General features: G+C 45.9%; 1 protein-coding gene across 1 annotated transcript in view; it reads right to left on the bottom strand.

Annotated features, from left to right (window-relative positions):
* Positions 1-17,150, bottom strand: part of SBSPON (somatomedin B and thrombospondin type 1 domain containing) — a 31,991-nt gene extending 14,841 nt beyond the window's left edge. The window contains exons 1-2 of the mRNA XM_081501677.1: positions 16,825-17,150; positions 4,464-4,658 (exon numbers count right to left, since the gene is read on the bottom strand). Of these exons, the coding sequence (XP_081357803.1) occupies positions 4,464-4,658; positions 16,825-17,038 (409 nt within the window). The 5' untranslated portion in view covers positions 17,039-17,150. The remainder of the gene's footprint in view (positions 1-4,463; positions 4,659-16,824) is intronic.
* Between the last annotated feature and the right edge of the window lie 1,325 nt (positions 17,151-18,475).

Raw genomic sequence — 18,475 nt, 5'->3', positions numbered from 1 at the left:
GAAGCTTCAGTATTTTGACCACCTGATGCAAAGAACCAATTCATTGAAAGAGACCCTGATGCTAGGAAAGATTGAGGGCAGGAGAAGGAGGTGACAGAGGATGAGATGGTTGGATCGCATCACCACCTCGATGAACTTGAGTTTGAGCAAGCTCCGGGAGACTGAGAAGGACAGGGAAGCCTAGCGTGCTGCAGTTCATGGGATCGAAAAGAGTCAGACACGACCCAGCGACTGAACAACAATAATAATACAACAACACCAAGCGTGTTTTTCTCTAGAAGGTGTTTTCCTGTGAATGACTCTCTTAGTTTTAGTGTTTTTTGTATTTTGTTAGGCTGTTTCACAGTTTATCAAGTCCTTGTTCCAAGAGGATTAAAAATATTATTTCACTGCTTCCTGAAATAATAAAGATCAGAGTGAAAATAAACAAAATAGAGACTAAAAAATTAGTAGAATATACCCATGAAACTAAGGGCTGGTTTTTTGAAAAAACAGACCAAATAGACATAGCTATACTCACCAAGAAAGAAAGAGGCGATTCCAATAGGTTAAATTAGAAATGAAAAAGGAGAAGTTACAGCTAATACCACAGAAATATAAAGGATCATAAGACACTATTACAGATAACTATACATCAACAAATTAGACAAATAAATTCATACAAGACTGAATTATGAAGAAACAGAAAATCTGAATAGGCTGACTACTAATAGGGAAATTGAAACAGTAATGAAAAAACAAAATCTCCCAAAAAACAAAAGCCCAGGACTAGATGGCTTTACTGGCAAATTCCACAAAACATTTAAAAAAAATTTAATATCCTTCTCAAACTTTTCCTAAAAATTAAAGAGGAGGAAATTTTTCCAAACAAATTTTATGAAGCCTGCATTACTCTGATACCAAAACCTGACACGTACACTACAAAAAAAAGAAAATTACAGGCCAATATCCTTGATGAACATAGATGCAAAAATCCTCAGCAAAATATTAACAAACTGAATTTAATTATACAGTAAAAGGATCATACACCACGATCAAGCAGGATTTATTCCAGGGATGCAAGGATGGTTTCATTGATTCTGCAAATCAACCAATGTGAGACATTCACAAAATGAAGGATAAAAATCATATGGTCATCTCAATAGATGTGCAAAAACATTTGACAAAATTCAAAATCCATTTATGATGTTGATATCAACAAATTTGATACAGTAGGAATGTACCTCAACATATAAAGGCCATATATGACAAGCCCACAGCTAACAGAGTCAATGGTGAAAAGCTGAAAACTTTTCTTCTAAGAGAAGAGTAAGACAAGGATGCCTCCTCTTGCTACTTTTATTCAACAAAGTATTGGAAGTCATAGTCCCAGCAATGAGTCAAGAAAAAATTTTTAAAAATAAATTCAAGTCGAAAAGGAAGTAATAAAACTGATACTATTTGCAAATGACATGACACTATTAATACGTAGAGAACCTTGAAGACTCCACACACACACAAAAATAAACTGTTCGAACTAATGAATTCAGTGAAGTTTTAAGATACAAAATCAATACACAGGGGCTTCCCTGGTGGCTCAGTGGTAGAGAATCTGCCTGCCAATGCAGAAGACACAGGTTCCCCTAATCTGAGGACATCCCACATGGTGTGGGGCAACTAAGCCCGTGTGCCACAACTATTGAGCCTGTGCTCTAGAGCCTGGGAGCCACAACTACTGAGCCCACATGATGCAACTACTGATGCCCACGAGCCCCAGAGCCCATGCTTGGCAACAAGAGAAGCTACCACAACGAGAAGCCCACAAATCACAACTAGAGTAGCCCCTGCTTGAGGTAACTAGAAAAACAGCCCATGCAGCAATGGAGACCCAGCACAACCGAAAAATTCAATACACAAAAGTACATTGTGGCTAGTAACAAACTATGAGAAAGAGGAATTAACAAAGCAATCTCATTTACAATTGCCTCGAAAAGAATAAAATGCCTAAGAATAAATTGAACCAAGGGGCTGAAAGACTTGTACTCTGAAAACTGTAAGACACTGATGAAGGAAATTGAAGACAATACAAAAAGATGTAAGGATGTGCATTATCGTCCTGCTATGAAGAGACCCAGGCCTGGGAAGGGATCTGAGCAGCCTGGTGCCACACTGAAGGGTCAGCCTGTGCTGCAGAAATACATTCTAGCAGCCCATCCCTGTAACTAAGTGGTGCCGTTGTTTTTCTAAAGGATCCAGCTGCCAGTGCAGGGAACATGGGTTTGATCCCCAGTCCGGGAAGATTCCACATGCCACAGAGCAACTAAGCCTATGTGCCACAACTACTGAGCCTGCACCCTAGGGCCCATGCTCCACAACAAGAGAGTAGCCCCCACTCTCTGCAACTAGAGAAAGGCTGAGCACAGCCAAAAATAAACAAAATGAGACAAAACCCTACTGGCACTAAACTGAAATTTTTATACATTCAATTGTTTTTAAAATAGTCAAACAAGCAGATTTTTATCCAATTAGATCCTACTTATTTTGCATATCCTGTGAAATATACCCAACATCTGCTGGCCATTGATTAGGTAAATCTTTATGGTTGCAAGACCCCAAGACGCCACCACACCTACCCTATGAAGCCCTTTCACCCGGGGACTCCAAACCATGCTGCTTAGTTGATATCAACTGGATACACGAACTCCTGGCAGACTCTTCTGTTCCCCCTCTGGATGGTGGTCGCAATAACGCAACCTTTGATCATCCTCTCTACATGATCTGTAAGGTCATTGTGTGTTACTGCCTCTTGCGGTCATGAGTTTTTCCTAGACTGGTCCTCAAATCCCTCAACCCCCCCCTACACCTGAGTGTCTGGCTCACCACGCTGTTCCCCCTACCTGGATGATTCTGCATTTTTCAGCCTCATCATATCCTCAGGGAAGTCCCTCCCCTCCTAGCCTCTTTGGATCCCATCCTCCACCAAGGAATCTATTTATAACACAATGGGACCTCCTTGTTGGCTCAGACGGTATTTACAACACACACTCACAGCTCACTACACCTCTCCCTTGTTGCATACATGATATCCCATGCTTGCAGTCCTTAGTCACTCATTCGCATCCGACTCTTTGTGACGCCATGGACTGTAGTCTGACGGGCTCCTCTGTCTATGGGATTCTCCAGGCAAGAATACTGGAGTGGGTTGCCATTTTCCTCCTCCAGGGTATCTTACCGATCCAGGGATCAAACCCACATGTCCTGTGTCTCCTGCATTGCAGGCAGATTCTTTACCCACTGAGCCAACGGGGAAGCCCTTGTTCCATACCCCATTGGATCAAGTTGCAGTGGTAATTCTCTGGGACTAGTTTCCTAGGATGATCTGCTTAGCATCTTCCCCTCCCACTGGACTATGATCTACCTGACAGCAGGTTCCACAGCAACTTTTCTCCCCACCGTAACTGGTACCCAGCCCAGTGCCTGGCATCCAAGAGACTCTCAATAAACACTTGTGTGTGGAAAGGACAAAGGAGCAAAACGGCTCACAGAGGATCACGTTGACATGGAATTTTCCAAGTTCCTATGAAAAAACATGACCTCTGCTACCCTGAAAAGTCAGTGTTTTGCTCTATCAGATTCAACTCCTATCAACACACTGGTTTTGGCCTTTTTGTTTATTTCTTTGTGAGTTTCCTATGGCTCCCAACTCATGAACGAGCTGACTCTGGGTCTCCTGGGCCAGCCCACAACCAAAACAATCTTCCCAAATCACAAATCTCATTACATCAGCCCCAATCTAGTTGGTTTGGGAGGAGAAACAGGTTTTTTAAGAGAATCATTTTATCATGCTTTAGGAATTTGTTGAGTTTCCCAGGTGGCTCAGTGGTAAAGAATCCGAGGGCAATGCAAGAGACACAGGTTCCATCCCTGGATCAGGAAGATCCCCTGGAGAATGGCATGGTGACCCACTCCAGTATTCTTGCCTGGAGAATCCCATGGACAGGGGAGCCTGGAGGGCTACAGTCCATGTGGTCACAAAGAGTCAGATGTGACTGAGCAACTAAACAACAACAGGAATTTCTAATTTTTCTATTATTTTCACAGGTATGCGAGTGTCCCTGATTAAACAGGGATGGCAGTGAAAGGTGAAATCCAGTTATCCTTACTGGACGCATCTTATCCTGTGTGAAACAACCTCATCCTACCTTAAGTCCTTTGTGGTCAGTTTGACAGAGTTTGCTAAAAACCACAGTGCACGTCCCTTACAGCTGGCGCCTGCAGCGCGGGAGGGGCCCACCTACAAGCTATAAATGGGAAGGGCTGGGTCGGGTGTTGGGGAGAGCTTTGATGCAGCTGATGGATAAAAGCATTATCTAACACTTTCTGAGCTTCCTATCTCCTCTGGGCAGCCTGGCCCACCCCGCTCCCTGCTGTGCCTGGATTGGATGCTCACCACCCAGGGGCAGCAATTAAGGAAAGCGCAGTACCGAAGGCGTGCCCGCAGTCCTGGCCCTGCGGCGTCGCGTACTCCAGGCAGCCGGCTCTCTCCTCCAGGGCCGGGCAGGGCGCGCCGCCGTTCTGGGGCTCCTGCTGCACCGCGCGCCTCCGCACGCGCGCCGTGGGCCGACACTGGCCGGCACAACCGCTCCAGGAGCTCCACTCCCCAACGATGCACGGGCGAGCTGAAAAACAGCACGACGGGGACGCACACCTGAGCAGAGCCAGAGCCTGCCAGGCCGTTCCCGCCAAGACACACAGTCAAGTTCAGGCTGTGCACACATCGTGCCGGGACCCGGCGGTGGATCAGGAGGAACGCACAACGTTAACACTGACGCCACCCGCCCTGATGGTGAACTGATAAATGGGTATCCCCTTAGAGGCGGGCGGATGTTCCCGGATCATGAAGGTGGGTCTGAGCCAGGACCCACCCGAGTAAGAGACTGACGCCTTCAGGGTCTTAGATCAGCTCTTTGCCCTTGTTTTCCTTTGATTGTAACTTTATCCTCCTCTGTCCATAATATTTTTAGGGCAACAGTAATACACATTCATTGGTGGAGGATAGGGAAGTCTGGCGCGCTGCAGTCCGTGGGGTTGCAAAGAGTTGGACACAACTTAGGGACTAAACAACAGCAGTAATACACATTCATTGTAGAAAACACAAAGGAAATAAATTCCATAAAAGAAAAGGTGGGACTTCCCTGGTGGTCTGGTGGTTAAGAATCTGCCTGTCAATGGAGGGGTCACAGGTTCCATCCCTGGTCTGGGAAAATTCCACATACTGCAGAGCAGCTAAGCCCTAGCTGGCAACTACTGAAGCCTCTGGGCCCTAGAGCCCTGCTCAGTAACAACAGAAGCCATCACAATGAGAAGACTCGGCACCAGAGAATAGCCGCTGCTCCCTGAGACTAGAAAAAGCCAATGTGCAGCAACAAAGACCCAGTGCAGCCAGAAAAAAAACAAAAAACAAAAACAGGTGTTTCTCCCACCAATCACTTCTCCCACCATCCCATCACTTACCCAGGTCATTTCTTATGAGGAAATGTGCCTCCTTAAGACATGGCATAGGGCCACACCAATGACCCCTATCCGGCAGGTTTCTCCTGGTGCCCTACTCTCACCTTCCATGGCTCAGGGACTCATATATGAGGTGACATTTAGAGATCAGCAACCAGGGCCCACAGAGGGTAAGAATCCCCGTGGTCAGGCATGAAGGGGCAGAGTCAGGGGATGAATCTGGTTCTCAATTCTCTGCCCATGACTGTAAAAATCAATGTGGTTGCATATTTAACTTTTTCATTTAAAATCCTAATGAGTCTTTTAAAAGGACTGTATTGAGTTTTCAAATTGAATTACTTGAAGACTTGAAATTGGATATAAGAAAAGAGAAAAACAACGGAACAGAAGATGTACCCTGAACTGGATGCCAAAATTCCTTTCCCACAAAATGTGACCAACTTTTCCCAATCACCCTCATACATTCAAGTTTTCAAAGTCTTCACCGAGAAAACACCCAAACTTCTTTGAAATCTGATGGGACTTCTGACAATTTGTACTTGAAAATGCATTTTGCCTCTCAGCACACTCTAGTTTAGGGTTTGTGGTGTCTGGAAGCTATATCATTCAGTAGCACTACCCGTGACATGAAAAGGGTCACATACAACATAAAGTTCGGTCAGTAACTAAAAAATGTCAAACTGCTCTAAAACTGCTTTTATTAATCATCTAAAAACTTATAGGTAGGACTTTCCTGGTGGTCCAGTGGTTAAGACTCTGCTTCCACTGCAGGAGCTCCGGATTTTATCCTTGGTCAGGGAACTAAGATCATGTATGCCTTGCAATGTGGCAAATAAAATAAAGTCCTGTGAATCTAAAAACCCAACAGACAAAACACCTTACAGTATCACATGTCAACAACCTAAGGAAGCAAGAATGTGCCACACGAGAGTTCATTTCCAATATCTGCCATGCGCACATCCTTTGGAAAATCAATAACAGGTCACTTCCTGCTCATTATCTCTTGTTAATCTTCCCTTTTTATTTTCACAGCCCTGTGATTCATTTGGCCCGTAGAACCAGAACACATTTAAGGAGATTGCAGGTTAGGCACCTCCTGTCCTTAATTCCTTTAATAACTCTTTTTCTTCCCCAAATCTCTCATCCCTGAGTTTAGTTAGTCCTGTGCTTGAACTACACTTAATAATACATTTTAAAAATATACACTTGTTTCAACGATTAAACATGTGGGGCACTATAAAAATACAGTTTTGCCATGGCTTTAACCCAAAACTTAGTTATATGGCCTTGGTTATATCCTACCCATTGCCGACTCAATGGACATGAGTTTGAGCAAACTCCGGGAGATGGTGAAGGACAGGGAAGCCTGGTGTACTGCAGTCCACGAGGTCGCAGAGTTGGACACTATTGTGAGACTGAACAACAAAAACAATACTTTCTCCATAGGGTAACAGTTGACATGGGGGGATGAATTTAGTCTCCCAGTATTTCTTCAACATTTATGTCTTGTCTCATAAATCTTCATTTATTTTATTTGGTTTGAATCATAGGTAAAGTCCTCAAATCATAGAGTCATTGAATCAATTGTTGTTCCTATTGGTTAATATTTGTCCTTGGCAAAATGCTATGCCCTTCCTTCTTAATTTATGACTTTGTATGTATGTGCTAAGTAGCTTCCATCATGTCCAGCTTTTTGTGACCCTACTGCCAGGCTCCTCTGTCCATGGGATTCTCCAGGCAGGAATATTGGAGTGGGTTGCCATGCCCTCCTCCAGGGCATCTTCCCAATCCAGGGATTGGACCCACGTTTCTTAAGTCTCCTGCATTGGCAGGTAGGGTTCTTTACCACTAGCACTACCTGGGAAGCCCAATCTATGATTTTAACAGCCTCATAAAGAGAATCAGAAAGTTCTGGGCCCCGAACAAGAACATCTCGGGGTCTTCATTGTCAGACAAAGTGAAAAAAGTTCATGTAGGGTTTCACCAGTAGAAAGGTGTTCCACAAAATATTTTGAGTTGGAAGGTGAGTCTGAAGTATTTATTCCTGTTCTGCACAAAAGATTCTCATCTTGATTAACTGGTGAACTTTTGATTCTTTGGATTGCAATTTGTCACAGATCACAAGCAATCTTTGGTCACAGAGGTTGGGAGAACAGAAACTTCTGACAGATTTATTACCACAAGTCATATATCTCAGCAGCTTGACACGGATTTCCTTTTGAACTCTTCCATTAGTGTTCTTGTTCCCTTCCCACTAAAGCTCACCTAACTCACATCTGTATACAACATATCAAAACAGTCTTTCTTCATATGACCTTCTCATCCTTCCCGTTTCACTGGCTGTCACTGGGGTCTGGCAGACTCTCACCTAGCCAGCAGAAAGACCTCCTCACTCCAAGCTCACTGCAGCTTCCCTGGGTCTTAATCGTTTGAATTTGATGACGCCATCCTACCCTTTTTAGAGAAGAGAAGCCTAGATTTAATGGGTGCCGGAAAGCACTGCAAGCCTTTTTCTTCTCCTTTGTTTCAACTCCACATAACATTCAGGTTGAGTTTCCCCAGAAGTGGATCCTGAGACATGAATCTGACTGAGAACAATTTATTTGGGAAGTGATCCCGGGAAATATAAGGGAATGGGAAACGGAGACAGAATCAGACATTTAAGAGAACAGAGGTAGGAAGCAGATGTCTAAGCTTCTACTTTGGGTGCAGTGAATGCCTCTGGCTCTGGGCTCACTGGGGAGTGGCAAGTGGACAGATCCGGAGTGGAAGGAACCATCAAGCTTTTCCCCATATGCTAGCTCGTGTCCCTTCCTCTGGAGCCTTCTGGTTATCAGATGTCCCCACCACAGCCACAGGGAGAATGGCCAAGAGCAGAAAAGTAAGTTATACAGTTCAGTAATGAATCTTCACACAACAGTAGGGGATATTTCCCCATGTTCTAAGAGGAATAGCCAGTCATATCAAAGTAAAATTGGGCTTCCCGGGTGAATGCAGGAGACTCAAGAGATGCAGGTTTGATCCCTGGATCAGAAAGATTCCCTGGAGAAGGAAATGGGAACCGACTCCAGTATTCTTGCCTGGAGTATCCCATGGACAAAAGAGCCAGGAGGGCTACAGTCCATGGGGTCGCAAAGAGTCAGACACCACTGAGGGACTGAACACAAGTAGGATCCAAGTAAAATTACTTTAAAAGATATACCACTACTCTCTCTCTTTCAATGGCTTTTAAAACTCCTTCCAAAGTTTTGCCATTGAATTTGGAATAGAACCCAAACTCCCTGCGTGGCCCACCAAGTCCTGGGTGACCTGCCTGTGCCTGCCTGTCACTCCCGCCCAGAGCCGGCCCCCACTCCCCACCACCTCTTTCCAAGCTCCGCCCACACTGGCCCCTTTGCCCCTGGCCACACCCACTCGCGCTTTTTCAGGACCTTTGGCTGTGAGTTCTCTCTGCTGGAATGTTCCTCCCACACTGGGCATGGCTGGGTTCGGCTCATCTTTGAGGTCCCAGCTGAATTATTTCCTTTCCAGGGAGACCTTCCCTGACCGGCTTATCACACACACACACACACACACCCCACAAAATTATTTCCTCTCAGAATCAGTGTTTCCTGCCTTCTAGCATCTCCATAATTCAGAATACCAACCAAATGAAGTCGCTCAGTTGTGTCCGACTCTTTGCAACCCCATAGACTGTAGCTTGTCAGGCTCCTCAGTCCATGGGATTTTTCCAGGCAAGAATACTGGAGTGGGTTGCCATTCTCTTCTCCAGGGGATCTTCCCGACCCAGGGATTGAACCTGGGTTTCCCGCGTTACAGACAGACTCTACTGTCTGAGCCACCAGGGAAGCCCATAATTCAGAATACATATGTATTTATTTTGTTTATTGTTCATTTTTTATTTCATCCCTAGAAGTTGGCAGATGGCAGGTGCTCCATAAATTGTTGAATGGATGAATGAAATGGCATTAGACCAGGTCCTCCTCCTTCCTAAATTAAATTCTACATTGAAACAGACTCTGGCCTGCTCACATCATAAGTATTGGGTTGGGTTAAAAGTTCGTTTGGGTTCTTCTGTAATGAAATTTTTGCCTAACCTAATAAGAAGCCAAAGGACTGACAGAGGCTCCAGGGTGTGAAGGAAAGCTGGTAGAAGAACAAAGTCAGAAACTCCCAGAGCCAAACACAGAAGAAATTCCTAACCTGGGCCAGAGTTGCCTGGATCTCCTGGCAATGGTGGCCCCAAAGAGTGCCCCCTGGAAGGAGTACTGCTTCTCTGCTCCTTAAAGTTAAGTAGAGTCCAGTTTCTCCCAGCAACCACAGTCCGTCAAGTCCTTCTTAATCCATTTATATCTCCTGCCAGTATCACATCTTGAAAGTGACAAGCTCTTTCAGCATTAATATCTGTGGAGTGAAGTGGTATTTCCTTTTATTTGAGCCTGATTTCCCTCACTTGAGAATTTCAGAATATGGTCGGAAAACCCCTGGGTGTATCTCATCTGAGCCACTTGTGGACTTACTGTTCGAGTAGACCCCTGCCCTGCAGCTTTTGGACTCATCTTTCTATAGATGCTTTCCCTCTCAGATTTCCCACTCAACTTTCCCCAGGCCCATTCCCAGTCCAGAGAGAGGTGGAAATCAGCATTACGCACAATTTTCAACTGTAGGTATCAAGTGTTAGTCGCTCAGCTGTGTCCGACTCTTTGTGACCCCATGGACTGTAGCCTGCCAGGCTCCTCTGTCCATAGGATTCTCCAGGCAAGAATACTGGATTGAGTTGCCATTCCTTTCTGCAGGGGATCTTCCCAACCCAGGGATTGAACCCAGGTCTGCTGCGCTGCAGGCAGATTCTTTACCATCTGAGCCACCAGGGAAGTCCTGTAGGTATCAAAGGGTAATCTAAAATTTTTTTTTCTAATGCTTTTCTTTGATGATGCCAAATACACACACACACACACACTCACACACACACATACACACACACACACACACCAGCAGCAGTAGTAGCAAACTGAGCCGAAAGGCAAGCTCCTTCATTTCATAAATACAGTCTGGATTATTTCTTCTTAATGTAAGGCCTGGCTTATCTTCCTGTAGCCTCTCCTTGGTTAATCAGACACTCAAACTTTCCTCTCTGTAATCTGGCCCTGCCTGCCTGGCTCTTTGCCACCTAAAAGGTGAAGGCCACCCACGATCAAGCACTTTCTCCCTCACTTTGTTAAGTTCCAATCAGTTCTTAGCCCTAACCATTCCTAAGGAAATATTCTTTTTTGCACTTTATGCACAGCAGCAGCATTGATGCTTGGCTTCTGTTTCTCGACAGTCTATGGAAGGGAATTCCCTGGTGGTTGGTGGTTAGGACTCCACACTCTCACTGCCAAGGATCTGGGTTTGATCCCTGGATGGAGAACTAAAATCCCACAAGCTGCACAGCACAGCCAAAAACTGGAAAAAAAAAAAAAAAAAGTCTATGAAGGAAAAATAAAACAGTCCCTTACACACACACACACACACACACACACACACACACACTCCACAGGGTGACACAATTTTATTTATTTTTTTAAAGATCTTTTTCTTTTATGTAGACCACTTTTAAAGTCTCTACTGAATTTGTTACAATAGTACTTCTGTTTCATGATTCAGTTTTTTGGCTGCAAAGCATGTGGCATCTTAGCTCCCTGACCAGGGACCGAACCCACACCCCCTGCACTGGAAGATGAAGTCTTAATCACTGACTGCCAGGGAAGCCCCTGGGTGACACAATTTTAAATGTACATCATCTGCCTTTTTCTCTCTCCTTATGCATACGTGCCCCTTTCCCAGGAACCTTGTCACAACTTCTCTGAAAGTCAAACAAGACCATAAAAATTGCCCAAGTGCCTATGGAGCCCCTCAAAAAGCATAAATAAAATGATCAAGTATTTGTTTCCTCTTGCAGAAACCATGTTATTGGTCCCTAATAGGTTGTTTTTTTTCTTTTGAGATATTAACTGGACAAGTTTATGAAATGCTAGCAAGACAGTGAAATGAACTGTCATTTTAGAAAAACAGGATTGTAGACACCGTGCAAATTTGGGGTGGGGGAGAAGGGGATAAAAATAAAAAAGATAATGATACTTTTCTAGGTAGTAAGTTTCTAAGGCAAGTTTCTTTCTCCTTTTGTGCATTCCCACATTTTCTGCAACAAACATATATTTTGTGATAAGGAAGGAAAATATCATTTTTAAAAAGGACATGTGGATATGCTTCAGAGGCACTGAGTGGTCCCATTGTTTTTGGACAATTGTTTGTTAGCAACACTGCAATTGTTTGAGTGTGTGCATGTTCAGTTGCTTCAGTCGTGTCTGACTCTTTGTGACCCTATGTACTGTAGCCCGCCAGGCTCCTCTGTCCATGGGATTCTCCAGGCAAGAATACTGGAGTGGGTTGCCATGCTCTACTCTAGGGGATCTTCCTGACCCAGGGATCAAACCTGCTGTCTCTTATATCTCCTGCATTGGCAGGCAAGTTCTTTACCTCTAGTGCCACCTGGGAAGCCCCGCAATAACTCTTAGGGGAGTGCAAAGAGGAGCAGGACACATTTTCTTGCCCTCAAGAAGCACACAGTTGATGGAGAAAAAAAGACTCACTCTACCAGTATTTATATGGTGCCTGCTCTGCAAAGTCCTGGAGAAGGAAATGGCAACCCACTCCAATATTCTTGCCTGGAAAATCCCATGGTCAGAGAAGCCTGGTGGGCTACAGTCCATGGGGTCGCATAGAGTCGGACACGACTAAGTGACTTCACTTTCACTGCAAAGTCCACGGCTTCTCATAAAGCCTCATTTCTCTGAGGCAGTGAAAACCTAATGTTTAAATGTGTGGGCTCTGGATCCAGAGCTACTGGGTTCAAATCTCACTTCATCACTTTTTAGCTGTGTGACTTTGGACAAACTGCTTGACCTTTCTGTGCTTGTTTAGCTCATTCGTAGAATGAGGTCAAAATGGAGAATTCCTTGGTGGGTTGTGAGACCTAAGTAAATTGAGAGCTGTGAGGCTCCTTAGAGAGGAGGGCCTGGCACAGAGTAAGTGTTGGGTAAGCACGGATGACTTTCCCCTCCTGGACTGCATACCCAGGGCTGCAGCCAAATCATGTCCAATTCTGGCGCCCGTCCCTGCTAGTTATTTCCGCAGGGACAAAGGCAGGGGAAGCCACACAGTCTCTCAGGCCATGACAGCTCCAGTGAAGTCTTGACTTTCTAAATCATAGTGGACTGTGCCATCCATTTTAGGGGGTGAGTTTGGGAGCCTGTATTTTCCAGCATGGTGCCCCTGCTCCCTCCAGTTAAGATGTCAGCAGATTTTGGCCAGTTGATTTCCTAGTGCTGCGTGCTAAGCCATTTTAGTTGTGTCTGACTCTCTATGACCCCACGGACTGTAGCCCGCTAAGCTCCTCTGTCCATGGGATTCTCCAGGCAAGAATACTGGAGTGGGTTGCCCTTTCCTCCTCCAGTGGATCTTCTAGACCCAGGGATCAAACCTGGTCTCTTACATCTCCTTACATTGGCAGGCAGGTTCTTTACCACTAGCACCACCTGGGAAGCCCTAGTTGGTTTCCTAGATTCCCCATCAATCTGGCAGAAGAGACTGGCCCACCATATAGGCTACTCATTTCTTTGTCCTGCTTCACTTGAGTTTATGATTACTCTTTCTTAAGTTTCTCATCCAAGATCTAGTGCAACTTACTGCTTCTATGGTCTTAGAAGGGAGACTCTGTGAACACAGCTGATGAGCTGGAGCCTGGGCGTTAGGAGCCTGATAAGCAAATCTTCCAGGAAGTTCTTTCAGGGCAGGGTAACTTGGATCTGCCCCTCCTCGGCCTTTTCTCATATCTGATCAGGCTCAGCCAATGGTGAATTTTCTGTCATTTGGGGGTGTGGAGTGGTTATGGACATACATTACTGGTGTCGAAACCCATGCCATCACCCTAATGAGATTTTCTGAGATGATTAGTTTCAGAACTTATTTTTTGTTGGAAAGCTTAGTCATTCTGGGTTTGTGGTTTTTTTTCTCTTGGCTGTGCCGTGGGGCATGTGGGATCTTAGTCCCCTGCCCAGGAATCAAACCTGCACCTCCTATATTGGTAGCATAGAGGCTTAACCTCTGTGCTGCCAGGGAAATCCTGAAAGTTTAGTCAGTCTTTTGAGTCAACTTATTTTTACTGAGTAAAAAAATAGCGTTCTATTCAGAAAAAAATTTCCGGTACTTCATCTCTTATCCACATCAAAAAATAATAATAATAATGCATTTATCAAGATGAAAATATCAAAAAGGCTAGAGATAAGTTCCATTGACACAGTTACCTTTTTCATTCACATGTAATGTCATTTCAGTCAAAACTGCTTCCAGCAGCATTGGCAGGTAATGTATCCTTAGGTAAGAAGCAAACATGATTCTCAGAGGGAGAGCGGTTCTGTGTACACCAAGTCATTGGGAGCTCTGGGCTGCTGCAACTTGGTTTATCCAGGACTAAATCATAGCTATGAGTTGGCACAGACAGATGGGGCTGATGGCAGCTTGAAAGCAGGCAGTCGTGGGTTCTGACCTCATTCTGTTGCCCACTATTGTTAACTTTGTGATGGGAGAGCCCTCTGAAAACCCCAGCTCCTACAGCTGGAAACACCAATACAAGCCCACCTCACCTTTCCCCCAAACACACAGCATGGTTGTGATGCCAGTCCGGGGCTGAGGAAACCAAGCATCTCAGCTCAGTCTTGCCCCTCACTCTCCCTCACCTCTGAGGCCTGAGAAGGCTCAGGCTCACAGAGTGGCTGCCTTCCAACTGTCTCTATTTTCTTTCTTCTTTTAAAAAAATATTTTTTTTTATTTATTTATTTGGCTGCGCCAGGTTGTAGTTGCAGCATTCTTCGAGATCTAGTTCCCGAACTAGGAATGGAACCTAGGCCCCCAGCACTGGGAGGGAGGAGTCTTAGCCATTGGACCACCAGGGAAGTCCCTGGTTGTCTCTATTTTCTTGCTGCCTTGCCCCCAAAACTCCAGATGCAGAGAATCTATCACGGAGGAGCCTTTTCCATCCCAAGTCTGTTTCTGCCTAGGCCTGGGAGAGCCTCTGCTAACTCCCTTGGGAAGGGCATTTAAGGTTCCTGAAAATACTCCTTTAAAAATCCTATCAGGCCCTATTCCCTTTTCTGGTTTGGGTTTCTTTGTCTGCCGCCCCAGCCCTCCCTAAGCACAAAGAGCCTGGGATATTTTTCTGAGTTCTCTGGGAGATGGCAAAGTCTTCTCTCTTCTGCTATCACCTTCCCAAAAAATCCTCACTCTGAAATGACAGGCCTTTGTTTTAGTATTTCTACTTCCTGGACTAAAAAGGAGGGATTTATTTTTGACCAAATAGAGACTTGGAGGATTCTGGAACTCCTCACAGCATTGTTAGGGCTAATGAAAAGGCCAGTTTTCCTCCTGACACTCACCTATCTAGCTGTGTTCACTGTCTGTCCTGTTCACCAGGTTACTGTGAGGGCCTGACCTAGCACTGGCACAAAAGGCTGCTGCCCACAGGTAACACTGAGCCAGCCATGGATGCTTTCCTCTTAGAACTCCCATTTCCCTTCTAGCGGCTTCTCGCTCATTCTCTGTGACTAGGCTTGCCCATTACTTCCTCTGAGAAACTTGCCTTGAATTCCTCCGGTCTTCTGAGCTTTTCCTCTCTGGCCTCCCAAATCCATTATTTTGGCACTGAGCATGTTGCCGATGGTTTTGTGTGTGTGTTTCCCTGCTGAACTCTGAACTTTCAGGAGGGCAGAAACTGTGTCTTCATGGTTTTTGTATCACTGTGCTTACCACAGACTGGGTCCCATTATCTGAACTGCAGGAATTCTGTATTTCCCTTTAAAATGTAGGTAGAATGCTCAAGAGAGAAAAAAGGTTTGGAGAGAGAGACTGCCATAGTGGGAAGGCTTCGCTGGAGTGATCCAGGGAACTGAGACAAACAGGAGTTTGGGAGGATGCTGTGAGGAGCAGGGGCACCTGGCCAGAGGCTACTGCATTTCCTAAGTAATTGACTCTTCACCTTACTTGGGTAGTAAATTGCCCTGGCTTTGGTGCAGAAGCAGGAAAGCAGCTTATCAAAAAAAAAAAAAAAAAAATCCATATTCTCAGATGTATCATTAGCTTTCAATCAAAATATAAAAAAAAAAAACTTCATGTTTTTTCAACTGTGTTCTTTCAGCAGCAGGCCTGGGTGACCATCCTGCCGTGGGACCGTGGCCTCTCCCTGCCTAAAAAGAGGCAGAAAGGGTGCTACTCTCTACCAGGAATCCGGGTACCTGAGGAATAACAGCCCTGCAAGTTCCTTTTCCAGGAACGTGCTGAAGATCCCACAACCCCAGGATCCTTGAGGTCAAGCCCTAATGCATGAGTGGCTTTTGGGGTGTTGTAATTATCAGGGAGCAGAGCTACTTTTCTTTCCAGACCTGGCTTCTTCTCAAGTATGGCTTGTTCTTCAGGACTATTCTCACCACGTCTTCCTTTACCTTTTAATTAAGTTGGCATTTATTGCGTCTATACCAGGAGCCTATACTGTGTGAGGTTTAAAGATCAAAAAGATTGAACCTAAAGGAAAACCAGCAAAAATGAAACACACTAGGAACCCTGAGATAAAACCCTTAATCATGCTATATGGATACAATTGAATTCAAAGAACATATGGAACACCTCCTAGGAGGAAGGAGCTGTGCAACAGGCCGGAGTGCAGGTGAGGACAACTGTGGTCCTCCAGGAACTCCTTCTCCAGAAGAAAGCACCCTCCCAGAGCCAGGCCTTGGTGCCAGGTTCCTCCCCTCATCCCCTCTTGATTGAAAGATAAGGGTTAACAGAAAACACCACTGTGGAACTTGGCCTGGGGTGTTCCCCTGGCACCTGTCAGTGCCATGTCTCCAGGCAGGAGGTGGCCGGACCAGGCCTGGAGATCCCAAGTGGAGGGCTTCACTAGGCAGAGATGGCCTGTGCCCTGCCAGAACACAGGCTCTAGTCCCTGTGGCCAGGCCCTGGTGGAAAGGGGTGCTTTGGAACTGTATGTCCAGAAGACTGGAGATCCCTGGATGGAGGGGGCAGGGGGACCCTAGGATGGAGAGTCTGGGGAGCACCTAGAGAGAGGGGGCTGAGAACTCTAGGACAAAGAGAGCTGGGTGGACCTGAATGGGGGAGGAGGGTCTAGGATGGAATAGACGAGCCCAGGAAAGCCTGGCTCCGGGACTGCGGTCCGGGTGTGGGACCTGCGCCCCTCTGCTGCGGGCGAACTGCCAGCTGCCCACCCTTGGGCCCGCCACCCACCTGGGCACGCCCTGGCATAGTCGAAGCAGCAGTCCCCAGTGAGGCGGCAGGCTTGGTCGCAGAAGCACGTCCCGTAGACCCGGTCCTGCCTCCAGCCGCTGGCGAAGCAGGCGGGGTCCCGGCCGGGGCAGCAGCGCCTGGCGTCCACGCAGCCGGCCAGGGCCCCGGGCCACAGCCGCGCCAGCACGCACAGCGCCATCCACAGCGTCCTCATGGCGCGCGCTCTGCACACCTTTGGGGCAAGTGCCGGGGTTCCTCGGAGAGCGCCGGCCCCGGAGCAGCCCGGCCCGGCCCTGCCCCGCGCCGGCCCCCGCCCCTCCCCGGCCCTGGCGGCGCGCCCGTCGGGAGCCGGGCGGGGACCGGCAGGGAGGGCGCCTCCGCCCCAGGCGCCCGCGATCGACGCTCGGGACACCGGCCCCCTGCTCACGGCGTCCCCGGCCCAGCCCGCGGGGACGGCCGGGAGGCAGCGGGAAAGCAGGTGCTCTGGGTTCTCAGGGAGCGACCGGGCCCGCCAGCCGCCTCGCCAGGGCGGCCACATCTCCTGGCTCCAGACTCTGCTTCCTAACGTCTGGGGACAGGTTAGCCAGTGGGCAGCTTGACTCCGAGGCCAGGAACCGTATAGCACTCGATGGGCACGAACCAGGCTCAGTCGCACGGTTCGCCCAGACTTAGCCCCAAAAGCCACGATGTACTTTTCCCAGGACACCCCGTTCCCCTCCACAACCTCTCCAGGCCGCTAAATTGAGAGATAAGACTAAAGAAACGTCCTATCTTTCTGCAGCATTTTCTAATGGGTTTTTCCTGCCCCAGGAAAATGCCACTTTGTTTCATCGAAGAATCAATTAATGATACATAGACTAGCAACGGCGCCTGGCTTTCTGTTAGAGCAGGTTTCCCCAAAGAAATTCTGCTTGATGGTATTGTAGAATTAATTTACGTTTTAATCAAGTGCCATCCTGACTTCCTATAGACACTTTCTTCCAGCTTTTTCTCCAAATATATTTTCTGTACTCCTTTTGTTAACCAAACATTTCTGGAAGTTTCATTTTCTTTTATGTTTTTAAACATTTAAACTATTCATGGTTTTTGTAAGAAACTGAAACCATAAAGTTGTATCTGAGAAATCTAATTAATTGCAGAATAATTTTTTTCCTTTCTCCTATGAAGACTTGTCAAAGAATTCCCGTTACTCTTCAGAGACTAGAAAAGTAACAAAAGGAAAAAAAAAAACTTGGCTTTGAAAATAAACAATAAAATAATCACACATAAAAAATTAAGCAAAAAAGCTGTGACATGAAAAAGATTGAATCTTTTATAAGGATTGTATCTCATAAACTGAAATCACAGATGAAGTTTGACAAGGGTACGAAGCAATTTTTCCCCACTGTCCAAAGAAAACACACTCTAAAATAAAAAAGAAATCTTTTCTTTGTGATTATTTATACTGATAAATCTCAGGCTTGGAAATAATCTTATTTTCCTCTTTAGGTAAGTCTCTCTTTTTGCAATTTAATTTAAAAAGATTTACTTTTTAATATTTTTAGTTCTTGGTAGTTGACATTAAATAACTTTGTCAGCAAATTATACCCTTTGCTTTTACCTGTGTGTGCACATTTTATTAACATCTTCATACTAACTCATTCATGTAATT

The sequence above is a fragment of the Giraffa tippelskirchi genome, chromosome 6 (assembly GCF_054371585.1).
Source record: "Giraffa tippelskirchi isolate mGirTip1 chromosome 6, T2T-mGirTip1v1.2.pri, whole genome shotgun sequence".
Taxonomy (NCBI): Eukaryota; Metazoa; Chordata; class Mammalia; order Artiodactyla; family Giraffidae; genus Giraffa; species Giraffa tippelskirchi.
Note: the sequence above shows the minus strand (reverse complement) of the source record. Positions and strands in the feature narration are given on the sequence as shown.